At 64.3% G+C, this 18928-nt stretch overlaps 2 protein-coding genes across 4 annotated transcripts; one reads left to right on the top strand and one right to left on the bottom strand.

Moving 5' to 3' along the window:
• Positions 1-727: 727 nt before the first annotated feature.
• On the bottom strand, positions 728-4070 carry RPS10 (ribosomal protein S10). 2 transcript variants are annotated; one of them, XM_064635823.1, is made up of 6 exons: positions 3981-4070; positions 3562-3711; positions 3040-3211; positions 1440-1517; positions 1272-1327; positions 728-816 (listed from the first exon to the last, which is right to left on the bottom strand). In XM_064635823.1, exons 1-6 carry the CDS (start codon positions 4020-4022, stop codon positions 775-777), a joined length of 540 nt encoding a protein of 179 aa, XP_064491893.1. In that variant the 5' UTR covers positions 4023-4070; the 3' UTR covers positions 728-774. The 2 variants fall into 2 exon arrangements, with proteins under 2 accessions (XP_064491893.1, XP_064491894.1); XM_064635824.1 differs by lacking the exon at positions 3981-4070 and adding an exon at positions 3892-3914.
• A 520-nt stretch (positions 4071-4590) lies between these two features.
• Positions 4591-18815, top strand: PACSIN1 (protein kinase C and casein kinase substrate in neurons 1). 2 transcript variants are annotated; one of them, XM_064635815.1, is made up of 10 exons: positions 4591-4790; positions 14161-14293; positions 14627-14783; positions 14914-15149; positions 15313-15468; positions 15817-15992; positions 16142-16262; positions 16358-16482; positions 16605-16798; positions 17127-18815. In XM_064635815.1, the coding sequence occupies exons 2-10, from the start codon at positions 14231-14233 to the stop codon at positions 17234-17236; spliced, it is 1338 nt and encodes a 445-aa protein (XP_064491885.1). In that variant the 5' UTR covers positions 4591-4790; positions 14161-14230; the 3' UTR covers positions 17237-18815. The 2 variants fall into 2 exon arrangements, with proteins under 2 accessions (XP_064491885.1, XP_064491884.1); XM_064635814.1 differs by lacking the exon at positions 4591-4790 and adding an exon at positions 8745-8829.
• Positions 18816-18928: the final 113 nt, after the last annotated feature.

Genomic DNA, 18928 nt, shown 5'->3' with positions numbered 1-18928 from the left:
GCCGGGCGGGGGCGGCGCTGCCGCTGCGGCTCCGGGAACCGCCCGCCACGCAAACGGCGTAACGGCTTCGGGAATAGCCCGCCACGCAAACGGCGTAACGGCTCCGGGAATAGCCCGCCACGCAAACGGCGTAACGGCTCCGGGAATAGCCCGCCACGCAAACGGCGCAGCGCGGCCCCAGGAGCGCTGGGGAACGGGGCGGGGGCGCAGGGGCCGCCCCGAGTTACGCAAACGGCGCAGGGGCCGCCCCGAGTTACGCAAACGGCGCAGGGGCGCGCGCACGTGGCCCCGCGGGGGCAGCGCCCGCCCCGTGCCGCCAGGGGGCGCTGAGGCACCGGGGGTGTCCGTGTGTCCGTCCGGCCCCGGCGACACCCCCGGGCAGTGTCTGTCTGTCCGTCCGTCCCGTCACCGATCACCGGCACTGCTCCCCAGCGACACCTGGCGGCGCACGGCGGCCTCTGCTCCGGTGTCCCCGGCTCCGCCCCCCCACGGGCTGTGTCCCCCCCGGCACCGCTGGGAATCCCCGTCATCCCGGGCACAGGGACAACGGCTCCGCCTTCCTCCAGGAATCACCTCCACACACCCGGCAGGAACCACCAAACCCGGCACGTTCCTTTCCTCTAAGCACAACTCATTCCCCCGGTGCTGTTCCACGTGCCACACATCTGAGTCACCCTCTGCTCCCGAGATGTTTATGCACTTCAGTGAAACACAGGGATGGACCCAGTGGCATTTTCACCTCTTTTATTATACACAAAGCATGAGCAGGGGGTTCTACTGCGGGGGCTGCCCACGGCCACGGCCGAATCCACCTCTCTGCAACAGGAAAGGGAGAGTGTTAGAGATCACTGTGTCAGGCAAGGGACAGCAGCAAACAGAGCAAACACCACCATCAAAGCTCTGTCCTCAGCTCAGCATTACTTTGTTAACAACCTAATGCCGACCTGTTTGACATTCACTAGCTGGCACAGGTTAATCAGGTGATTGATACCAATACCAACCCACCCCAGCCAGCAGTTCTATAACTCTTATTTCAGTAGTCATGGATCTCCAGAGAGCTTAGCTTGCTCTCAGACCTGCTGCTGGCCTCTGTCCCAGCATCGAGGCCACCACATCCTCTACTCACAGAGAGAGCTGGGTGTGAAGGGTGACAGCTTCCAGCCTCTCCTACACCCTCAGAGCCCCGCAGTGAGGAGCACACCCGTAGGACCTTCCAGCTCCTCCCATCAAAGCCTCAACAAAGGAAACAAATCCCAAATGCAAACACTCACGAACTGGAATTCGGTGGCTGCTCCAGCACCAGCCTCAGCCTTCTTGTCAGCACCAGCTGCAAAGAGAGGAGCAGTCAGTGCTCACAGAACTGCCCAGGGCAGTGCTCCTGCCTGGGACACACGGGGTGGAGCAGGGGCTGCACCCAGTGCAGGACGAGGGGCACTCACGTGGCACGGCGCTGCGCCGGTACGTGTCCCGGTCAGCCTCGCCCCGCGTCAGCCGCGCCGGCCGCTCGCCCTCCAGACCTGCAACAACAACACCCCCCATCACCGCCCAGCCAGGCCTCAAACACCCCCTTTGGGGGGCACCTGCGCCCCAGGGTGCAGACCAGCCTTGGATCTGCCAGCAGTGCCACCCCTGGAGCAGCTCAGTGAGGATAAACCTAAGGAAAACAGGGATTTAATATGGAAAACTTCACTTTGAGGGGGGAAAAAGTGCCCCAGCTTGTGATCGGGTGCAAGTTAAACATTATGTGAGAAATGGCTTTACAGCATCGTCTCAACAGTCTTCTGGCTGTCAAACAAGAGCCAAACATTATAGATGATAAAAGCCCCACAGATTCCAGGAATCTGCCATGTCCAGCAAGCCTGCCCACACTGACAAAGTGCACATCACTCTGAAACAGCCACACTGTCAGTACTCAAATCCCCCCAATGGAACAGGTTCAGAACACCAAGAGCAGGTTAGCTCTAGAACCTCAGGTTAATACCACACAGAGGACCAGCTGTGTGGGACCCACCAGCCCCTGTGCTGCTCTCAGGGGCCGGGCAGGACCCACGCAGGGGCAGCTGTACCTCCTCAGTGTCCTCCTGCACAGCCACAGGCAGAGCCAGCTCTTATAACTCTTTTATTACAAAGAGGAACACTCCCCGCTGAGGATGAATTTCTCCTGCAGATCTTTCCCTGTCCTCCCTTCCTGCCAGATCAAACCCCTACAGCACATACCCCACCCATGGATAGATCGTTTTAAACTTCATTTCTGTCCATCCTTAACACCCAAACGTTCAGTGACACCTAAGACAGAGACACAAATCCCAAAGATCAGCCCCCAGTTCTCTGGAACCTGCTCCAGCCCCTTATTCCAGCATTTGCTCCAGGCCTTGCTGGAGAGTTGGCAGCAAACCAAAGAAGGCTCCAACTCCCCAAGAGCTCAGACCAGAGCCCTGAGCTTCATCCTGTACCCCCATCCACACACAGCTCTGTGGCTCCCAGGCTGCTGCAGCCCCAGGCAGCTGATACACAGGGAAGCATAGCACAGGCACAGCTTTCCCAGGAATCCCTGCCTGGTGGGGCTGAGCGAGGGCTCCAGCAGGGCTGCAGCTCCTTCAGCTCCCTGGATAAACACAGCACCTAAGGAACAAACCTGGGAACATCCAGAGCAGCTTGAGATCAAAGGAGCCATCACCTTCCCAGCGTCAGTGCAATCCCTCCCTTTGAGGCGGGTGATGCTCCTACTTTGCTGGGCTGAGACAAGAGCTGCAGGAGCTGGAGGGGAGCTCTCAGCACCCCCCACCCGCAGTCCTGGCCCCAGGGCAGTGCCTGGCCCTCACATGAGTGGCTGCACCACCAGCACCTCCTGCCCTCAGGGCTGTGAAACCCACCCAGGGAAACCCAGAGACACAGGCCCAACACACAGAACCACACCGTGGCTGGAGCTGGAAGGGGCCTCTTGAGGTCCCCCAGTCCGACCCCCGTGTCCAGCAGGGCCCCGTGGAGCGCTGGGTGTGTGACATGGCCATGGAGGGAGCCCCCTGTGCCCCCGCTCACCCTTGGGCCGGGGCCGGCCGGTCTCGGGGCGGCTGCGGCGCAGCGTGGCCGGGACGATCTCGGGGGGCAGGTGCAGGTAATCCCGCAGGTACTGGATGCCCTCGTTGGTCAGGTACCAGTAGAAGTGTCTCCAGGCAAACTGCTCCTTCACGTACCCCCGGGACTTGAGGGACTGCGGGGACAGCTCCCAGTCACTCCCAGCCAGGGCTGAGCCCCATCCAGCTCCCCCACCAGTGCCCCCAGCGGGTGTTTCATGGGCACTGGAGCTGCACAGGGATGTGGGGAATGGGGATGTGGGAACAGGGACCAGCTCACGGGCACAGAACTGCACCATCAGCCCCACTCAGGGGGAAGCACAGGGACCAACCCTCCCCTATACCCCCAGATTCCCCTACCTGCCCCCCCAGACCCCACACCTGCCCCCCTCCAACCCCACACCTGCCCCCCAGACCCCACATCTGTCCCCCTCCAACCCCACATCTGTCCCCCCAGACCCCACATCTGCCTCCCCAGCCCCCTCACCTGCATGGCTTTCATGACGTGCAGGTTGGGCACGTTCTTGTCCACGAGCTCGGGGTGCTTGGGCATGTGCACGTCCTTCTTGGCCACCATCACCCCCTCCTTGAACAGCAGCTCGTAGATGGCGATCCGGTTCTTCTTGGGCATCAACATCTGCAAAAGGAACAGGACACAGGGCCGGGTGACCCCGGGGCCCGCGGGAGCCCCGGAGGGACGCGGGCAGTGCCAGAGTATGGGAGGCGCCGGCACCGGGAGCAGACCCCCCCCCCCGCACCCCCGGAACCGCCCCGCGCCCGCTCCCTCCCACCCCGCACAGCCGGGCGCGGCCCCCACAGTGGCAGCGGCGCCCCGCGGGGCGCGGTGGGCCCGGGATGGCGGCGATGCGGCGCCGATGGTGCGGCCGGGCCCGAGCGCAGCCTCACCGTGGCGGCGGCGGCGGGGCCCGGCCGGAAAGGACTGCGCATGCGCCGCACCGCCGCTTCCGCCGCCGGAAGGACCCCGCCGGCGGCGCGCGGGTGGCAGCGGCGCTGCCTGAAGGCCCCCCAGCCGGGGAGCGGGGTGTCCGCCACAGTGCCTGATGGGGTCAGCGGACGACCCCCCCACTCGTGACACCCCCCGTGTCACCCCCCATGTCATCCCCAGCTGTGTCACTCCCCCGTGTCACCTGCACCCGTGTCACCCCCAGCCGTGTCACCCCCCCGTTTCACCCCCAGCCGTGACACCCCCGGGTCCCAGAGGTGTCACCGCTCCCCACGGTGCCCTTTGGGGCTGCAAAGCCCTGCCGGGGTCCCGGGGGGCAAAATGTCCCACCCCGGGCAAAGGGGCTCCGGGGGACCCCAAAGCACCGGGCCGGGGGCTAGGAGCCCCCCGCACCCCACGGTTCTCGGTCCGGGGGTCGCGGGCTCGGGGGCACCGGCCCCGTGTCCCCCCAGCCCGGGGCTGTGTGCGGGGTTTGAACCCCCCGGCGGCAGGACCGGGGTTCCCGCTGTGCCCCCCGACAGCCCGCACACGGCAGCCCCGAGCCCCGGGAGGGAGGGGCAGGGACCCGCCGCCCCCGGTGATCGCCGTCTGCCGGCGGTGCCGCTGTCACCTCGCGGGGCCGGGGATTGGCCGGCTAAAAATGCCGCCCTAATCTCCGAGCTGATCTTTACCCCCTCCCTCCGCCCCATCTGCCGCGACCTGCCCGCGATGCGCAGCGCCGGCCCCGGGACGGGCTCCGCCGCGGCCCCGAGGTACCGCGGGGGACGGGGGGCTCGGGGGTGCCGGGGGTGTCCCGGGGGGCACCGGGGGACGGGGGGATACCGGGGCTCGGGGCGCGGTGACAGGGCTGTCACCCCGCTGCTTTGATCCGGGTCCGTCCCCGCGCTGGGAAATGAACCCGCTCCCGGCCCATTTTAAGTGATTCCCAACTTGTGCCGAGGGGGCGGGAGGGGCCGGGGGATGCGCTGCGTCCCTGGAGCCGCCTGGTGCCATCCCGGGGCTTTGCTGCCGTTGCACCCCCTCGGGGGGAGCAGGGACGGAGCTGGGGGGACGCTCCCGCACGGTGACCCCCAGGATGCTGCGACAATTGCAGCAACCTTCGCCTCGTCCCGCGGAGCCAGAGCTGCCCCTGCCCTGCCCTGCCCTGCCCTGCCCTGCCCTGCCCCTGCCCTGCCCTGCCCTGCCCCTGCCCCTGCCCCTGCCCCATCTCCTCCTCACGTCTCCTGCGCCTGCCTTGGGAATGGCAAAGCCAGTGCTTTGCTAACCGGATTAGGGCTCTCCCGGCAGCCTCTCCGGCCGCTCCCTCGGCCCCCGCGCTGCCCTTCCCGAGCAAACCCCAGCCCTAAGCCAGGTCCAGGTCGAGGCCGTGGCCGCAGCTCAGCCGGGCCAGCAGAGACTGGGCACTGCAGGTCCCATCACATCCGACCCCAAACTGCAGCTGAGGGTCCTTCCACCTCCTGAGGGTTTATGTTCCCTTGGCAGGAGTGCAGAGAAAACGGGGCAGTTCACCAGGCACTGGCTCGGCTGGGGCTGGGGGTGCTGCCCCACATGGACCCGTGACCCCCTGACAGTGCTGGACCCTTCTCTCCATCCTGTCCCTCCTGTCCCAGGGTGTGTGGCCCTGGAGGGGCTCTGGCAGGATGGGAGCTGGCTGGCTTTCCCTGTGGCAGGGTTGAGGGAGGGAGCCCGGGTGCTGGCAGGGCCCGGCGGTGACGTGACAGGGCAGGGCGAGGAGGGAAGGGACACGAGCACAGCATCAGCATCGATGGGGCTCAGCCCAGGTGGGCCCTGCTCGCTGGGAATGCCGTGTCCCCAGACCTGCTGGTGCCCTGGCTGTGCTGGGACACGGCCCTGCCAGGGCGGGATGGAGCTGGGTTGGAGCTGGGCTCCTCCGGCACAGCCCCGGCGTGGCTCTGCCCAGGGACAGACTTTGTCCCGGGGGTGCCAACCTGGCCGGCGTTTGTGCAACACCTCAAAGGCAAACCCTGGACCTGCCGAGCTCCTGTGAGTGATCCTGGAGAAGGAAAGGCCACATCCAGCCGGCAGCTTCCCCAGGTGGCTGGGCTGGTGGCCGGCTGCCCCCGGTGTGGCACAGATGGGGGCAGGGGGCAGCGGGCCCCGGCACCGCCGTGCCCGTGGGCGATATGGACGGGCTGCTCGGGCAGCTGCTTCCCAGGGAAAATGGAGCCTTTATGTTCCGGCTCCAGCCCCTTCCCCGGAAGGGCTCGGAGGGTGCCCCGGCCGGTCCCAGGCACACAAGAGGGGGATTGTTTTGGTGGGATCTGGGTTTCTGGGAGCACCTGCCCCATGCGGGGCCCTCCACAATAGCTGCCTGTCTGTGTAACGGCCACAGAGCCGGCAATTATCCTCCGCGGCTAATTAGAGATGGAAAGTAGCACTTGCATTCTCCCAGCACCCTGGAGGGCTCCTGGGGCCGGCGGCACATCTGCAGTGGGGATACAGCCTGGGCATGGGGCGAGCGTGGGGGCTCTGACCCCATCCAGCCACAGCTCCTGCTCTGCTGTGCCCCGGCATCGGGTGGGAAGGGGCAGCGGAGCCCAGGGAAGGGCTCAGGATGAGCAGGATGCCAGGCCCTCTCCCTGCCTTCCCTGGAGCACCCATGGGCCGGGAGCTCTCCCATTGCTCCCAGCACCAGCTGAGCCCCCATAACCAGGGGCTCTGCCGGGATTTAGGAAACACATTTTCCTTTCCTTGCTGGGGAGGCAAAGGGGAGCCAGCTGTGCTTGGAACGCCCTCCATCCATGTGCAGGCTGGCTCTCCTGGCAGGGTGATGGGCAGGCAGCTGATTGCTGGTGGCAGCTCTTCATTCCTACCCGCTCTGGCTCCTGCAGGAGCAGGAACACAGTGTGGGCTCATCTGCTCCACTCCCAGAGCCGTAATTCCAGAGAGGCAAGTGGCCCAATAAATCAGGACTTATTTCCTGTCAACACTGTCCACTGCTTCCCACAAGGCAACTCATTTACAGGAGAGGAAATGACTTACCACAGGAAACACTAAGCAGTGGGATGGCAGAGCCAGGGCAAAGTTTGCGGTGTCCAAGTTTTTGGTGAAGGAACCAGCTGGACATATCAGGGAGGCTGAGCTCCCACCTGCTCCCTGCACTGGAGCGAGTCTGTCCTACCTGCAGAGACCACGGAGCTGGTGGCAATGGCTCTTTGCACTGGGGAGCCCCCAAGTCACTGACGTCCCCCCCCCTCTGTCACTCTCCTGGAGAGTGTTTGTCACCTAATGCTTAATGCCAAGGACATTTCCCCCTCTGGAGCAGGGATGCTGTGAGGGCAGAAGGTGGCTGGGACAGCCCGGCAGCACCTGCAGTGACCCTGTGCTGGGAACTGCCAACTCTCTGCAGGCAGGGATGATGTTCAGCACCCTCTGGTTCCTGGCCCTGGAACACCAACAGGCAAAGATCCCCCGGCTCCTGCAGGAACCACCATTCCTCCTGCTCAGGATCAGGGGCATTGGACCCCCGGGGTCTCATACACCACTGCCCTGCTGCAGCTGGGCAGGAGATGTTCTGGGGGCAGTTCTGTCTGGCCCTGGGGTGGGCAGACATGCTCGGATGGCACGGGGCTGGAAGGAGCTGGAAGGCAGGTGGGCCGGAGAGACCCACCGAGCTTCATTAGGCAGCTGACGGCGCTTGTTAAGGGAAAGCTGAGCCGGCGTCAGGGGCCGGCAGAGCCCCCCGGGACCGGGTCGCATTCTCTGGGCAACCCGATCCCGGCGGCAGCGGCCCCGCAGCCTCATTACTGCAGCTTCTGTGGCGGCTTCGGTTACTGCCTGGACGCTCTCGTCTCCTGCTGGCTTTTAATTTCCCTGACATCCCCCGCGAGCGCAGCGCGGGGGGAGCCTGTTGCCACCCCAACCCACCTCCTCCCTGCTCCCCAACAGCCTCCAGCCCCCTCTGCCCCCTGGGACCCCCATCCTGTGATAAGCCCGGGTGACCCCGGGCACGAGCCCTGGCACGTGGGAGGAGGCGGATGGACAGATGGCAGTGAAGGGGAGCTGCCCTGCTCCTCTCCAAGGAGCCTTGGGGGTGCAGCCCCCTCACCCCCTTCTCCAGCCCTGCCGGGGGGAGGAAAGACTGTTCCTGCTTCTCCCGTCAGCCTGTTCCCAGCTGGCACATTTGGCAGGGAGGCGGCACCGGCTGCCTCTCCGAAGGCGTTTTGGGGTGTTTATTCCTGCAAAAGCTGTGGCTCAGCCCCAAAACCCTCCTGCAGCCCCTTCCCGGGCCGGGGGTGACAGAGCAGCAGGGCAGCAGTGGAGGGGGCACATGGCTTTGTGGCCTCCCGTGCAGGAGGGACAAGGACCCCCAGGGCAGCAGGACCAGGACCCCGGGGGGGTCCCCAAAGAGCCTCCCCGCAGCGCGACCGGGGGGGTGGAGCCCGGTTTGGCCGTAACGGAGCCCCCCCTCCCGCGGCTGTGACAGCCGCCCCCCGGGCCGTGCCCCGGCCGCAGCCCCAGCAGTGGGGCGGCCCCGGGGGCGCCCTGGGCGAGGGTCTGGGGCCGGCGGGTCCCTCGGGGGCTGCCGGCAGTGCGGCACCTCGGGGTGGGCGCGGGCCCGGGGACGGGGGGGTCCGTCCCCCATCCACCCCCCCGGATGGTTTTCGCAGCAGCGGCTCCATCCCGGTTGCCATGGCAACGGGCGGCTCGGGCAGGCGCGTGCCCGCGGCCGTGCGCGCCGCCGCTGCCCGGCGGGAGCGGAGCGAGCGGAGCGGAGCGAGCGGAGCCCCGGCCCCGGCCTCGGGCCCCCCGGCCCCCCGGCCCCGCCAGGTGAGCGCGGCCCCCGCGGGGGCAGCCGGGTCCCCTCCGGCGGCGGGTGCGGGATGCCCGGACCCTGGCGGGGATGGGGTGCGGGATGCCCGGACCCTGGCAGGGATGGGGTGCGGGATGCCCGGTCCTTTGCGGGGATGGGGTGCGGGGTGCCCGGACCCTGGTGGGGATGAGGTGCGGGATGCCCGGTCCTTTGCGGGGATGGGGTGCGGGGTGCCCGGCTCCCTTGTGGGGATGCGGTGCAGGCTGCCCACGTCCCTTGCAGGGATGAGGGGAGAGCGAGGGGGTGCTGGGCAAGGACCAGGCAGTATGGCGTGGGTTTGCACCCCCCGGCAGGACACAGTGTCCCCTGATCCCTTCTGCAAGCCAGGGAGGTTGGGGGGGGACGTGACCTTCACCCCTCCGTGTGCCTGGTGGGGTGCTGGGGTAAGGGACACCCCTTCTGCAATGCTGCTGCACTCCTGGGCTTGTGCCTCAGTTTCCCCAGCTGCAAATAAGGGGGGGGACTTGTGCTGTCCCTGCCATCACTGCCCCCCGAACCCCATCCCCGAACCCCCTCCTTCCAGCATTGTCACCTCAGCTTTCCCCTTGTTGCCCCTCCTGTTTTCCCTGTCCCCTCTGGCTCCAAGTCTCCTTCCCCACCACAGACAGCTGAATTCCTGCTGTCCCTCCACCTTTCCTGCTCCCGGCAACCCCATTTGCCTTCTGTCACCACCAGCCCCAGATCCATCCCACCAAGGCTCCGGGGACGGGACCCCCGTGCCCGCACGTGACGCTCCACTCCCCCCTCCCTGATACAGGAGCAGGGGGATGGCACCGCTGTATCCTCCACCACCCTTGTTTGCCGCTTCTGGGTTTAATTGCAAACCTCATCTTTGGATTTCTGCCTAGACCCGGCTCTTGGGACTGCACAAATCCCTGCTCGGTGTCCGAGCAGCCTTGTTTACCTCGGGAGCCGAGGCAGGAGGATGAGATGGGCTGCAGAGCTGGGAGGCCAGTGGAGCACCCGAGCTGAGGCTGAGCCTCATCTCCCTTCCCCAGGCCTGAGCACATGCAGGGGGTTGGCAGTCCTGCTGTTGCCCCTCCCGGGATGCCCATCCACATTCCCCATCCGCATTCCCGGCACATCCGCTGTCCCTGAGCTGCAGGCTCCCCTGGAGAGAGACACTTGCGTTATCTGCAAATGCCAATGCTTCCAGAAATCATTGCACAAGGCTCCTAAAATCCCTACAAGACTGATGTGTGCCCTGAGCGGGGCGGCTTTGTGGAGTGCAGAGAGAGGGGAAGGTCTCTGCAGAGCCCACACGAGCTGTGAAGCTGATCCTGCCACAGCTTGGAGTGTCCCTGGCTACTGCAGCCTGGCAGCACCCGGCCCCGGCAGCCTCCCTTCTGTGCATGGGACACGTGGCTCCTGGTACTGCTCTGGATCACTGAACCTCCTTGGCAAATGCTCTGCTTTTGGGGAGCCCACAAGCCCTGACCCAGCAGTGTCCAGCAGGTCCCCAGATCCCCCAGTGCAAACCAGGAGGCTGCCGCAGGCACATTCTGCCTATGGCACATTCATTGCAAAAGTGGCTCACAGAAGTTTCCCATCGTTACCTCTGTGCCCCCTCCAGGGCCCTGCTGCCCTTGCAGCCACCTCGTGCACTACTCAAGCACCAGGTCCCAGCCAGCCCCATGGCACTGCTGTGCTGAAATTCCGTGGGGATGCACCCGCAGTACTGGGAACACCCGTCCCTTCCCTCTGGACAGGATTTGGCTCTTTGCCCCAGGGCTCCGGTCAGAGCGGTTTTGCCGGGGGATGCAGGAGGAACCCTGACGTGAGCCTGCTGCCATGGACACAGTGCCCAGGAAGGACCCAGGCCCACCTCAGTTTGGGCTCAGTTTGATAATGAAGGAGCAGGACGGGGGTTCAGGCTGCTCAGCCCTGAGCCCTGGGCTCTGCTGGTGTGGAGCTGCCAGCGTGAATCAGCAGCACCCACTGCTTAACCATTTCCTCTCAGGGTCCACATCGGCTCCAGAGGGGGACACGGTTCAGCCACGGCCAAACCCCTCAGCAGCCCCTCCCCTCACTCCCGAGCTCTGACCCTCACCACCCCCAGGAGCATTTCCCTGCCACAGCCCCGCGGGATGCACAGACCAGCCCCGTGCCGGTGGGAATCCCGCAGCCACCCGGGCCAGAGCTGAGCAGCAAACCAGGCACAGCTCCTGCAGCTGCAAAGCCTCGTGCGACGCACATCGGCGTCACCAGCTCTGCCCGAGGACCTGCCGCCGTGCCGGGGGCACCTCACCCCCTGCGTGGCCGTGGCGGGAGCTCCGGGGCCGGTGGGGGCTGCAGGGCCGGGGCAGCAGCGGGGCAGCCCCGGAGTGCGGTGGGAGCTGCTGCTGCCAGGCTCCCCTGGGCTCCCTTGGCTGTTTCTAGTGCTGTTGTCTTTGCCACGAGTGGTTTCATGTGGCCATAGCAGTGGTGCCTCGCAGTGGCATTTGGTGCTGTAGCCCCCAACAGACCCTCAAGCAGCTCTGTGCCAAGACAAGAGAGCAAATGACCTTTCCTGCAGCCAAAAGCCCAAAGCCCAGCCCTCGGATTCCCACAGACCAGCGCAGCTCCCAGCCTGGCTTCCCAGCCTGGCTGCCTCCTGCCCCGGATGCTCTCAGCAACAGTCACTCACTCACTGCCCTCTCAGCAATGGGGCTCACACCTGGTGTGAACCTGCTGCCTGGGGACAGGATGGGAACAGGGTGGGGACACCGTCTCACTCTGTGCTCTGCTCCCCTCCTTGCAGGGCACCCGCCACCATCCTGCCTTGGCCAGGGGCTCTTTGCAGCAGAGGAGGCTCTGCAGCCCCTCCTGCCCCACTGGGCTCAGCAAACATGCCCAAAGGCAGGATGCCTCCCACACCTGGAGGGAGCAACCTGGGGACAGGAGACAGCAGGACCAGACTGTCCCACCTGCCTGGGGACAGGGCTCTACCAGCCAGGGCTGTGGCCACAGGGGCATGGGCAGCTGCCCATGCCCTGCCTGCAGTGTCGGCAGCACCAGCCTCTGCATTGCAGCAGCCTCCTGCCTGCACAGGGTCAGTGGCCACGTCCCAGCCCCCACGGAGGGCAGAGACCCCCCTGCAGCTCTGGGGCAGCAGGAGCTGCCTGGTAGGTGAGATGAGTTGTGCCAGTGCTCAGTGCTGAGCAGGCTGACAGGAGGGACGAGCAGGGAGGTGGCTGCTGCAGGAGAAGCCCAAGGGCACCCGGGGCAGGAGCCGGGACAAACTCTGCTGTCACTCGATGCCAAACGCTCTGTGGCTCCTTCCCAGCAGCTCTGTGGGAACGCGGGGCTGCAGCGGAGCCCCCGGGCCGAGGGTACCCAGGCGGCAGCGCGTGGCTGGGGCTGGCAGCTCTCCATGCCACGGCTCCGCCGCCGGCTCTGCAGGCGCCAGGCATCACCGCCAGCCGCCCTGATGTGAGGTGATGGGCTGCGCCAGCAGGGCCAGGGGGCTGGCGGGGGGCTGGCGAGGGGCTGGCGAGGGGCTGGCGGGGGGCTGGCACGTGCTTCACAGGCCCAGCATGGTGGGGGCACAGGCACGTGCGTGGGTGCACGAGGATGGTCGCGCGTGGGGGAGAGTGGCAACGAGGAGGCAGCGTTAGCTGGGAAGTGATGCAGAGCCAAAAATAACCCCCTGGCTGCGGCTCGGACCAGGTAGTGGCTCGGAGGGGGAGCTGCAGCAGCCACGTCCGCAGTGCCCCAGGGCATCGGCGGCCAGGGGGCAGCGGGGGCCACACGTGTGCCCCTGGGTCCCGGGGTACCCCCAGCCTTGGGGGTGCTCCAGCCCGGGGGTCCCATCCCGGCCCCGGGCAACTGGGTCTGTCGTGCTGAGTGTGCCCTTGCTGTGCCAGCACAGCCTCTGCAGCAAAACCCAGAGCCAGAGCCCAGGAGCACAGGCAGAGCCCCAGTGCTGGGCACTGCACCGTGCCCACGGCCTGCAGGGGGACGGCACACAGCACCCTGCGGGGTCCCTGTGCCACCGGGAATCTGCCACCGCTGCAGGTGCACTGGGGCAGCCCGTGGGGGCTTGGGTGGGGAGGGCAGTGACGGTGCCATGGGTGCCAGGCAGGAGCAGTGGCAGTGCCATGTGTGCCAGGCAGGAGCGGTGGCGGTTCTGTGGGTGCCAGGCAGGAGCAGTGGCACTGCCATAGGTGCCAGGCAGGCATGGTGGCAGTGCCGTGGGTGCCAGGCAGGTGTGGGTGCCGTGAGCTGCCGGCTGCGGGGGGACGCTGCGGCCCCCCATCCATCTGCACCTCGGCGGCTGAGCGGGGACAGTCACGCGTTTATTTTTAACTGTCTGGGGAGGGCGGCGGGGATTGGTGCCTCCCTGGTTATATCACTAAATCCCTGCCAGGCCCTGTTAGTTCCAGCACAGCGAGCCCTGTGCTGCGCTCCAGTAACTGTTTCGGTCCCCCATCCTCCTGGGTCCATGCCCTGTCCCAGCCCGAGGGTGCCTTGGGGCCAGCTGTGTGCACAGCTGGACACCCACCACTGCTCCCCAAGGGACCTGCCCCCCAGCACTGTCCTCCCACCCCATCGCCCTCTGGCCGGTGTGGGGCAGGGCACAGGCAACCAGACCCCCCTCTGCCCACTCCCTGCCCCAGGGAAGGGATGGTGTGTGGGGATCTTGGACACATCCTCCTCCCACAGGCCTTTTGGGGACAGGGCAGAGGGAAATTTGGGCTGTTTGTGGCCACTTTGTTCCCATTCCAGTGGCAGATGCCATGCAGGACAGACTCAGTGCTTTCCTGTGGGAGCACTGTCCGAGTCTGGGTCAGGATGGGGATGATGAGGATGCTCATGGCCACCACGGTGTCCCCTCCACCCCACGCGATGCCACCCCCAACCTCCAGCCCCCTCCCAGCTCTTGGCAGAGCGGCAAAGGGTTAAGCTGTGCAGCCAGGCCACGTGATGCTCGGGGGATGCCGTTTTTCTGAAGATCAGGATGGATTAGGGTGGAATATCAGGACGAGAATTTCTTGGGTGGCACATCCCCCTGGCCCTGCCACAGCCCCTCGCCCAGCGGCTCCCGGGGACGTGGTGCTGAGCCAGGCCCCGGCCGGTGAGCACCCACCGTGCTGCTCCCCGTGATTCCCTGCGGGCACAGCCAGCTCCAGGGGGTTTGGATGGCACCAAGTGGGTGGTGGGCACTGGAGGAGTCTGGGTCCAGAGCTGGAGTGGGCACCATCCCCACGCCCGTCCCCTGCAGCTGGATGCTTGTCTGGCTTTGCAACTGGCAGGAAGGATGGGGGTCCTCTGCTCATCCCCATGACTCCCCTCTCCTCTCCCCTCAGTGCATGAGGCTGGTGTTTGCCCAGGAGCCACCCAGTGCCCGCTCTGACACCCAAGACAACACCAGGAGCCATGTCGGGTTCCTACGACGAGTCGGCAGCGGCTGCGGAGGAAACAACCGACAGCTTTTGGGAGGTGAGTCCTGGCCATCCTCTCCTCCCATGGAGCCCTGACACCACTGTGGCTGCACACCAGGTTCCCCGGGGCTGGGGGGGACAGGGATGCCCTCCCCTCCCTGCCTGAGAGCATCCCTGCTCTGCCAGAGGTCTCAACCTCGGCTGTCCCCAACGGGCACAAAGCGACAAAGGGGACTGGAAGGAGTTGGGTTTGAGCAGCCCCAAACCAAAGCACCCTCCCTGCACCCCCAAAATTGCCTGGTGCTTCCTCCATCCCCAGGCCAGGCCAGCTGGGGCTGAGCCAGGCAGCCCAGCCCAGCTCCCACACCTGCCCGTCCCCTCCCTTTCCCAGGTGGGGAACTACAAGCGCACGGTGAAGCGGATCGACGATGGACACCGGCTCTGCAACGACCTCATGAACTGTGTGCACGAGCGGGCCAAGATCGAGAAGTCCTACGCCCAGCAGCTCACTGACTGGTCCAAGAGGTGGAGGCAGCTCATCGAGAAAGGTACCATGGCTGCCCCAGGGAGAAGGTCCCTCCAGGACGCCTGGGTGCCCGTGCACCATCCCAGCTTCCCCGGGCAGGGGTGGAGGGGTGAGGGCTGTGGAGTGACCCCCAATGTCCCCTCGGCCCCCAGGTCCCCAGTATGGCAGCCTGGAGAAGGCGTGGGCAGCCATCATGACGGAGGCAGACAAGGTGAGTGAGCTGCACCAGGAGGTGAAGAACAGCCTGCTGAACGACGACTTCGAGAAGGTCAAGAACTGGCAGAAGGATGCCTACCACAAGCAGATCATGGGGGGCTTCAAGGAAGCCAAGGAGGCTGAGGATGGCTTCCGGAAAGCCCAGAAGCCCTGGGCCAAGAAGCTCAAGGAGGTGAGAGAAGCACAGAGTGTCCTGGGGCTTCCCTGCGTCTCCCAGCTCTGGCTCTGTGTGCCTGGTCCAGGCTGGGAGACACGGGTGGCACCTCCGTGCAGGCAGAGGGATGGACAGGGGGCTGTGACGCTTCTCTGATGTCCCTTCCCTCTCCTCCCCACAGCTGGAGACAGCCAAGAAAGCCTATCACCTGGCATGCAAGGAGGAGAAGCTGGCAATGACCCGGGAAGCCAACAGCAAGGCGGATCAGTCCAACACCCCAGAGCAGCAGAAGAAGCTCCAGGACAAAGTGGAAAAGTGCAAGCAAGACGTACAAAAGGTGCGAGCCACTGCCCTGCACTGGGCTCACGAGGCATCAAGCAGAGGATATCAGTGGAAATGGCCACCACACCCCTTTGTCCACCATCCATTCCCATTTTCCCATCCCTGTGCTCCTGTAGAAGGGTGAGGACTTGCAAGCAGTCCCCAGGGGAGTGTGAGCAGGACAGGGATTTATCCCTCTTACTGGGGCAAAATCTCTCCAGCAACAAGGCTGATTCTACCCACAGAGGCTCTTGGGTCAATCTGGGCTCCCCAGCCTGGTGACCCCCAAACAGATCTCTCAGCATCCAGAAATGACCTCTGGGGTGCTCAAGGTACAAATGAGGTCCCTCCTACACCTTTGCAGACCCAGGAGAAGTACGAGAAGGTGCTGGATGAGCTGAACAAGTGCACCCCGCAGTACATCGAGAGCATGGAGCAGGTCTTCGAGCAGTGCCAGCAGTTTGAGGAGAAGAGACTCAACTTCCTCAAGGAAATGCTCCTGGACATCAAGAGGCACCTGAACCTGGCCGAGAGCAGCAGGTAGGGAGGGGGCTTCTGGCCAACACAATGGTCACCAAAAGGTACCAGAGTGGCTGGAGGCTGTGTGGGAGCCTGGTGCCTCCCAGTGCCTTGGAGGAGGTGACACAGCCCCAGCTCCCACAGCCCACTGACCCCATCTCTCCCTGCAGCTACGCCAACGTGTACCGGGAGCTGGAGCAGACCATCCGCCTCTCGGACGCGCAGGAGGATCTGCGGTGGTTCCGCAGCACCAGCGGCCCCGGGATGCCCATGAACTGGCCCCAGTTTGAGGTGAGGCTGGGCACCCTGGCTGGGCACCCTGGCTGGGCACTGGCCGCCCTGGGGGCCGGGTGAGTGCTCAGGGGCCGGTTGCTCTGTGGTTGCAGGAGTGGAACCCAGACCTGACACACACGATAACGCGGAAGGAGAAGCAGAAGAAGGGCGAGGGGGTGACCCTGACCAACGCCAGCAGCGCCAGCGAGTCGGGGGCTCTGGCGGGCGAGCGTGGGAGGTGAGGGCAGCACAGAGAGGAGGTGCCGTGGGAGAGGCATTGCCAGTGTGGGCACTGCCAGTGTTGGGGGGTGCGGGGTGTCCTCGGTGACAGCCACCTCCTCCCCCTCCTCCCTCACCCAGCGTGAGCAGCCACGACCGCGGGCAGACCTACAGCGCCGAGTGGTCCGATGACGAGGGCAGCAACTCCTTCAACACCAGCGAGGCCAACGGCGGCACCAACCCCTTCGACGAGGAGGCGGCGGGGAAGGGCGTGCGGGTGCGGGCTCTGTACGACTACGACGGGCAGGAGCAGGACGAGCTCAGCTTCAAAGCAGGTATGCTCCATCGTCTGCTGGAGCTGTGGGTCCCCCACATTTTGGTGTGAAATCCCTCAAATAATTCCTGAGTTAGCCCAGCCCTTCAAAGAGTTGATCTGTCAGAAAGGAAAAAGCAGAAGCTAAGCCCAAGCGTGGGTGGGACTGGAGTGATGGTGGGACAGGGCACGTGAGGTCTCATGGGTCACCCTTTGCTTTTCTACCCTACAAACCAACATGCTCAGGATCAGTCCTAGAAACTCCCAGCAGCTCCATCCCGGGGAGAAACAGGGGGTAGGAGAATCTCCAGCACCTGCAACGAGCTCTTCCCTTCCACCTTTCTCTCCAGGTGATGAACTAACCAAACTCGGTGAGGAAGACGAGCAGGGATGGTGCAAAGGGCGCTTGGACAACGGGCAGTTAGGGCTCTACCCCGCCAACTACGTGGAGGCAATCTAAGTCTTGTGGTGTGCTCCTCGTCACCATCAGCAGATAAATCCACCCTCCGTTGTCTCCATCTCTCCACCAGCCAACCAGCCATTCTGCCGTCTGGTCCTCCACTCCTCATACTTAGAGATTCAGACATATTTTCCGACCAAGCTTTTATTTTTTTAAGAGTTGTCTCCGAAGAGTATTTTGCATAGTCGCTTTCTTCTAAGATAACGTGAAGCGAAAGATGACGTTGTCCGTCCGTCTACGTTAGTTGATTTTTTTTCCGAGTGAAAAGCCGATACCTCAAGATCTTAAAGCCCAACCAGTGAGAGCTCCTGATTGGTTGGTTTTTAAAGATACTGAAATCATGAGCCGCCTTCTGATTGGCTGGAACTGTTCTGAAATGCACGGCGCCGAAGCTCCTGGGACCAACCAAATTCATCCCAGAAAACTGAGAGGGATTGGAGTCTGACTCCGGTTGTTTTTTTTGGTGTTTCCATGTTCTCCCCAGTTCATCCTCCCACCCCGAGGAAGGGGATGACTGGCCCCCTTCAGCCCCACGGCCATCCTTGAGATGCCCAGGTGAGGTGGGACCAGCCCCACCGTGGAGCTTGATGGCATCTCCTCAGCTTCCTCCTCTTCCCGAGCTGACGCCTGGCCTGTGCTGCAGGGAGCAGCACCACCCTTCAGGAGGGCAGGTATCCAGCACACACCAGATACGGGTGAGATGGCCCCAAAATCCAGCACTGTCCAGAGAAGGACTCACCACAGCCCAGTGCTGCTGGAAGCACCTTCACACCCAGCCTGGGATAGTGAGGACTGGCTTGGACGTGGCTGGGGATGGTCTCCGTCCACCCCCTTCCTGAAGAGAGGCAGGAGCAGATGAGGGAGGGGGGATGAGCATCATCCAGCTTTGGAGGACACCAGCAGCAGCTGCAGCCAGTGGAGGAGGAAGAAGAAGAGAAGGAGGAGGAAGAAGAAGAGGAGGGGTAGGAGGAGGAGGGCTTGGCACAGGCAGCAGACCCAGCCCGGGCAGAGCAGCTGCCTGGTGAAGACGGCCGAGAACAAGGCATGCCAAGGCAGGGGAACGGCCACAGGCTTTGCCCTTTGCTTGTCCCCGAGGGGCTCTGCCCCCCTCCCCTGGGCTCTGCCACCCTGCAGTCCCCACGGGTGCTGCCCCCAGCACGGCCACCCCACCCCTCTGCCTCGGGTGCATTTGTCACCCCGAGCTCTTCCCTACAGATCACCTCTCATTTTTTTCCATACCATCACCCTTAGCAGCATCGACGCCATCAGCTTCCTGCACGCTCCTCCCGCTCCTGTCCCGCCCCCTCCTTTGGTTCGTGAATTTTTTGGCCCCAGGGATCCAGTGTTCTCATGGAAGCACCGTGTGCTGGGCATGGTGGGCGGGAGCCGCCCGGCCCCTGCCAGGTACCAGGAAAAAACCACAAAGTCAGAAAAGACCCAACCAACCACCTGTCTCAGCAATGCACCCCGGTTTTTGTACATCGATTGTGTAATTTAAGAAGTATATATATAATATATATATATATATCGTGATTGTATTTCAGTGGATACAACAACAAAAAGCAGCAAGAGAAAATAACCGAGCTCTGTCCGCGTCCTTGGCTCTGGGGTCTCCTTTGCCGCCGTGTGCCCCCCGTGGGGGAGGCTGGGGGGCTACAGACCCCCTGCAGCCCAGAGAGCACAGTCACAGCC

Source organism: Pseudopipra pipra, chromosome 25, assembly GCF_036250125.1.
Source record: "Pseudopipra pipra isolate bDixPip1 chromosome 25, bDixPip1.hap1, whole genome shotgun sequence".
Classification (NCBI taxonomy): Eukaryota; Metazoa; Chordata; class Aves; order Passeriformes; family Pipridae; genus Pseudopipra; species Pseudopipra pipra.
Note: the sequence above shows the minus strand (reverse complement) of the source record. Positions and strands in the feature narration are given on the sequence as shown.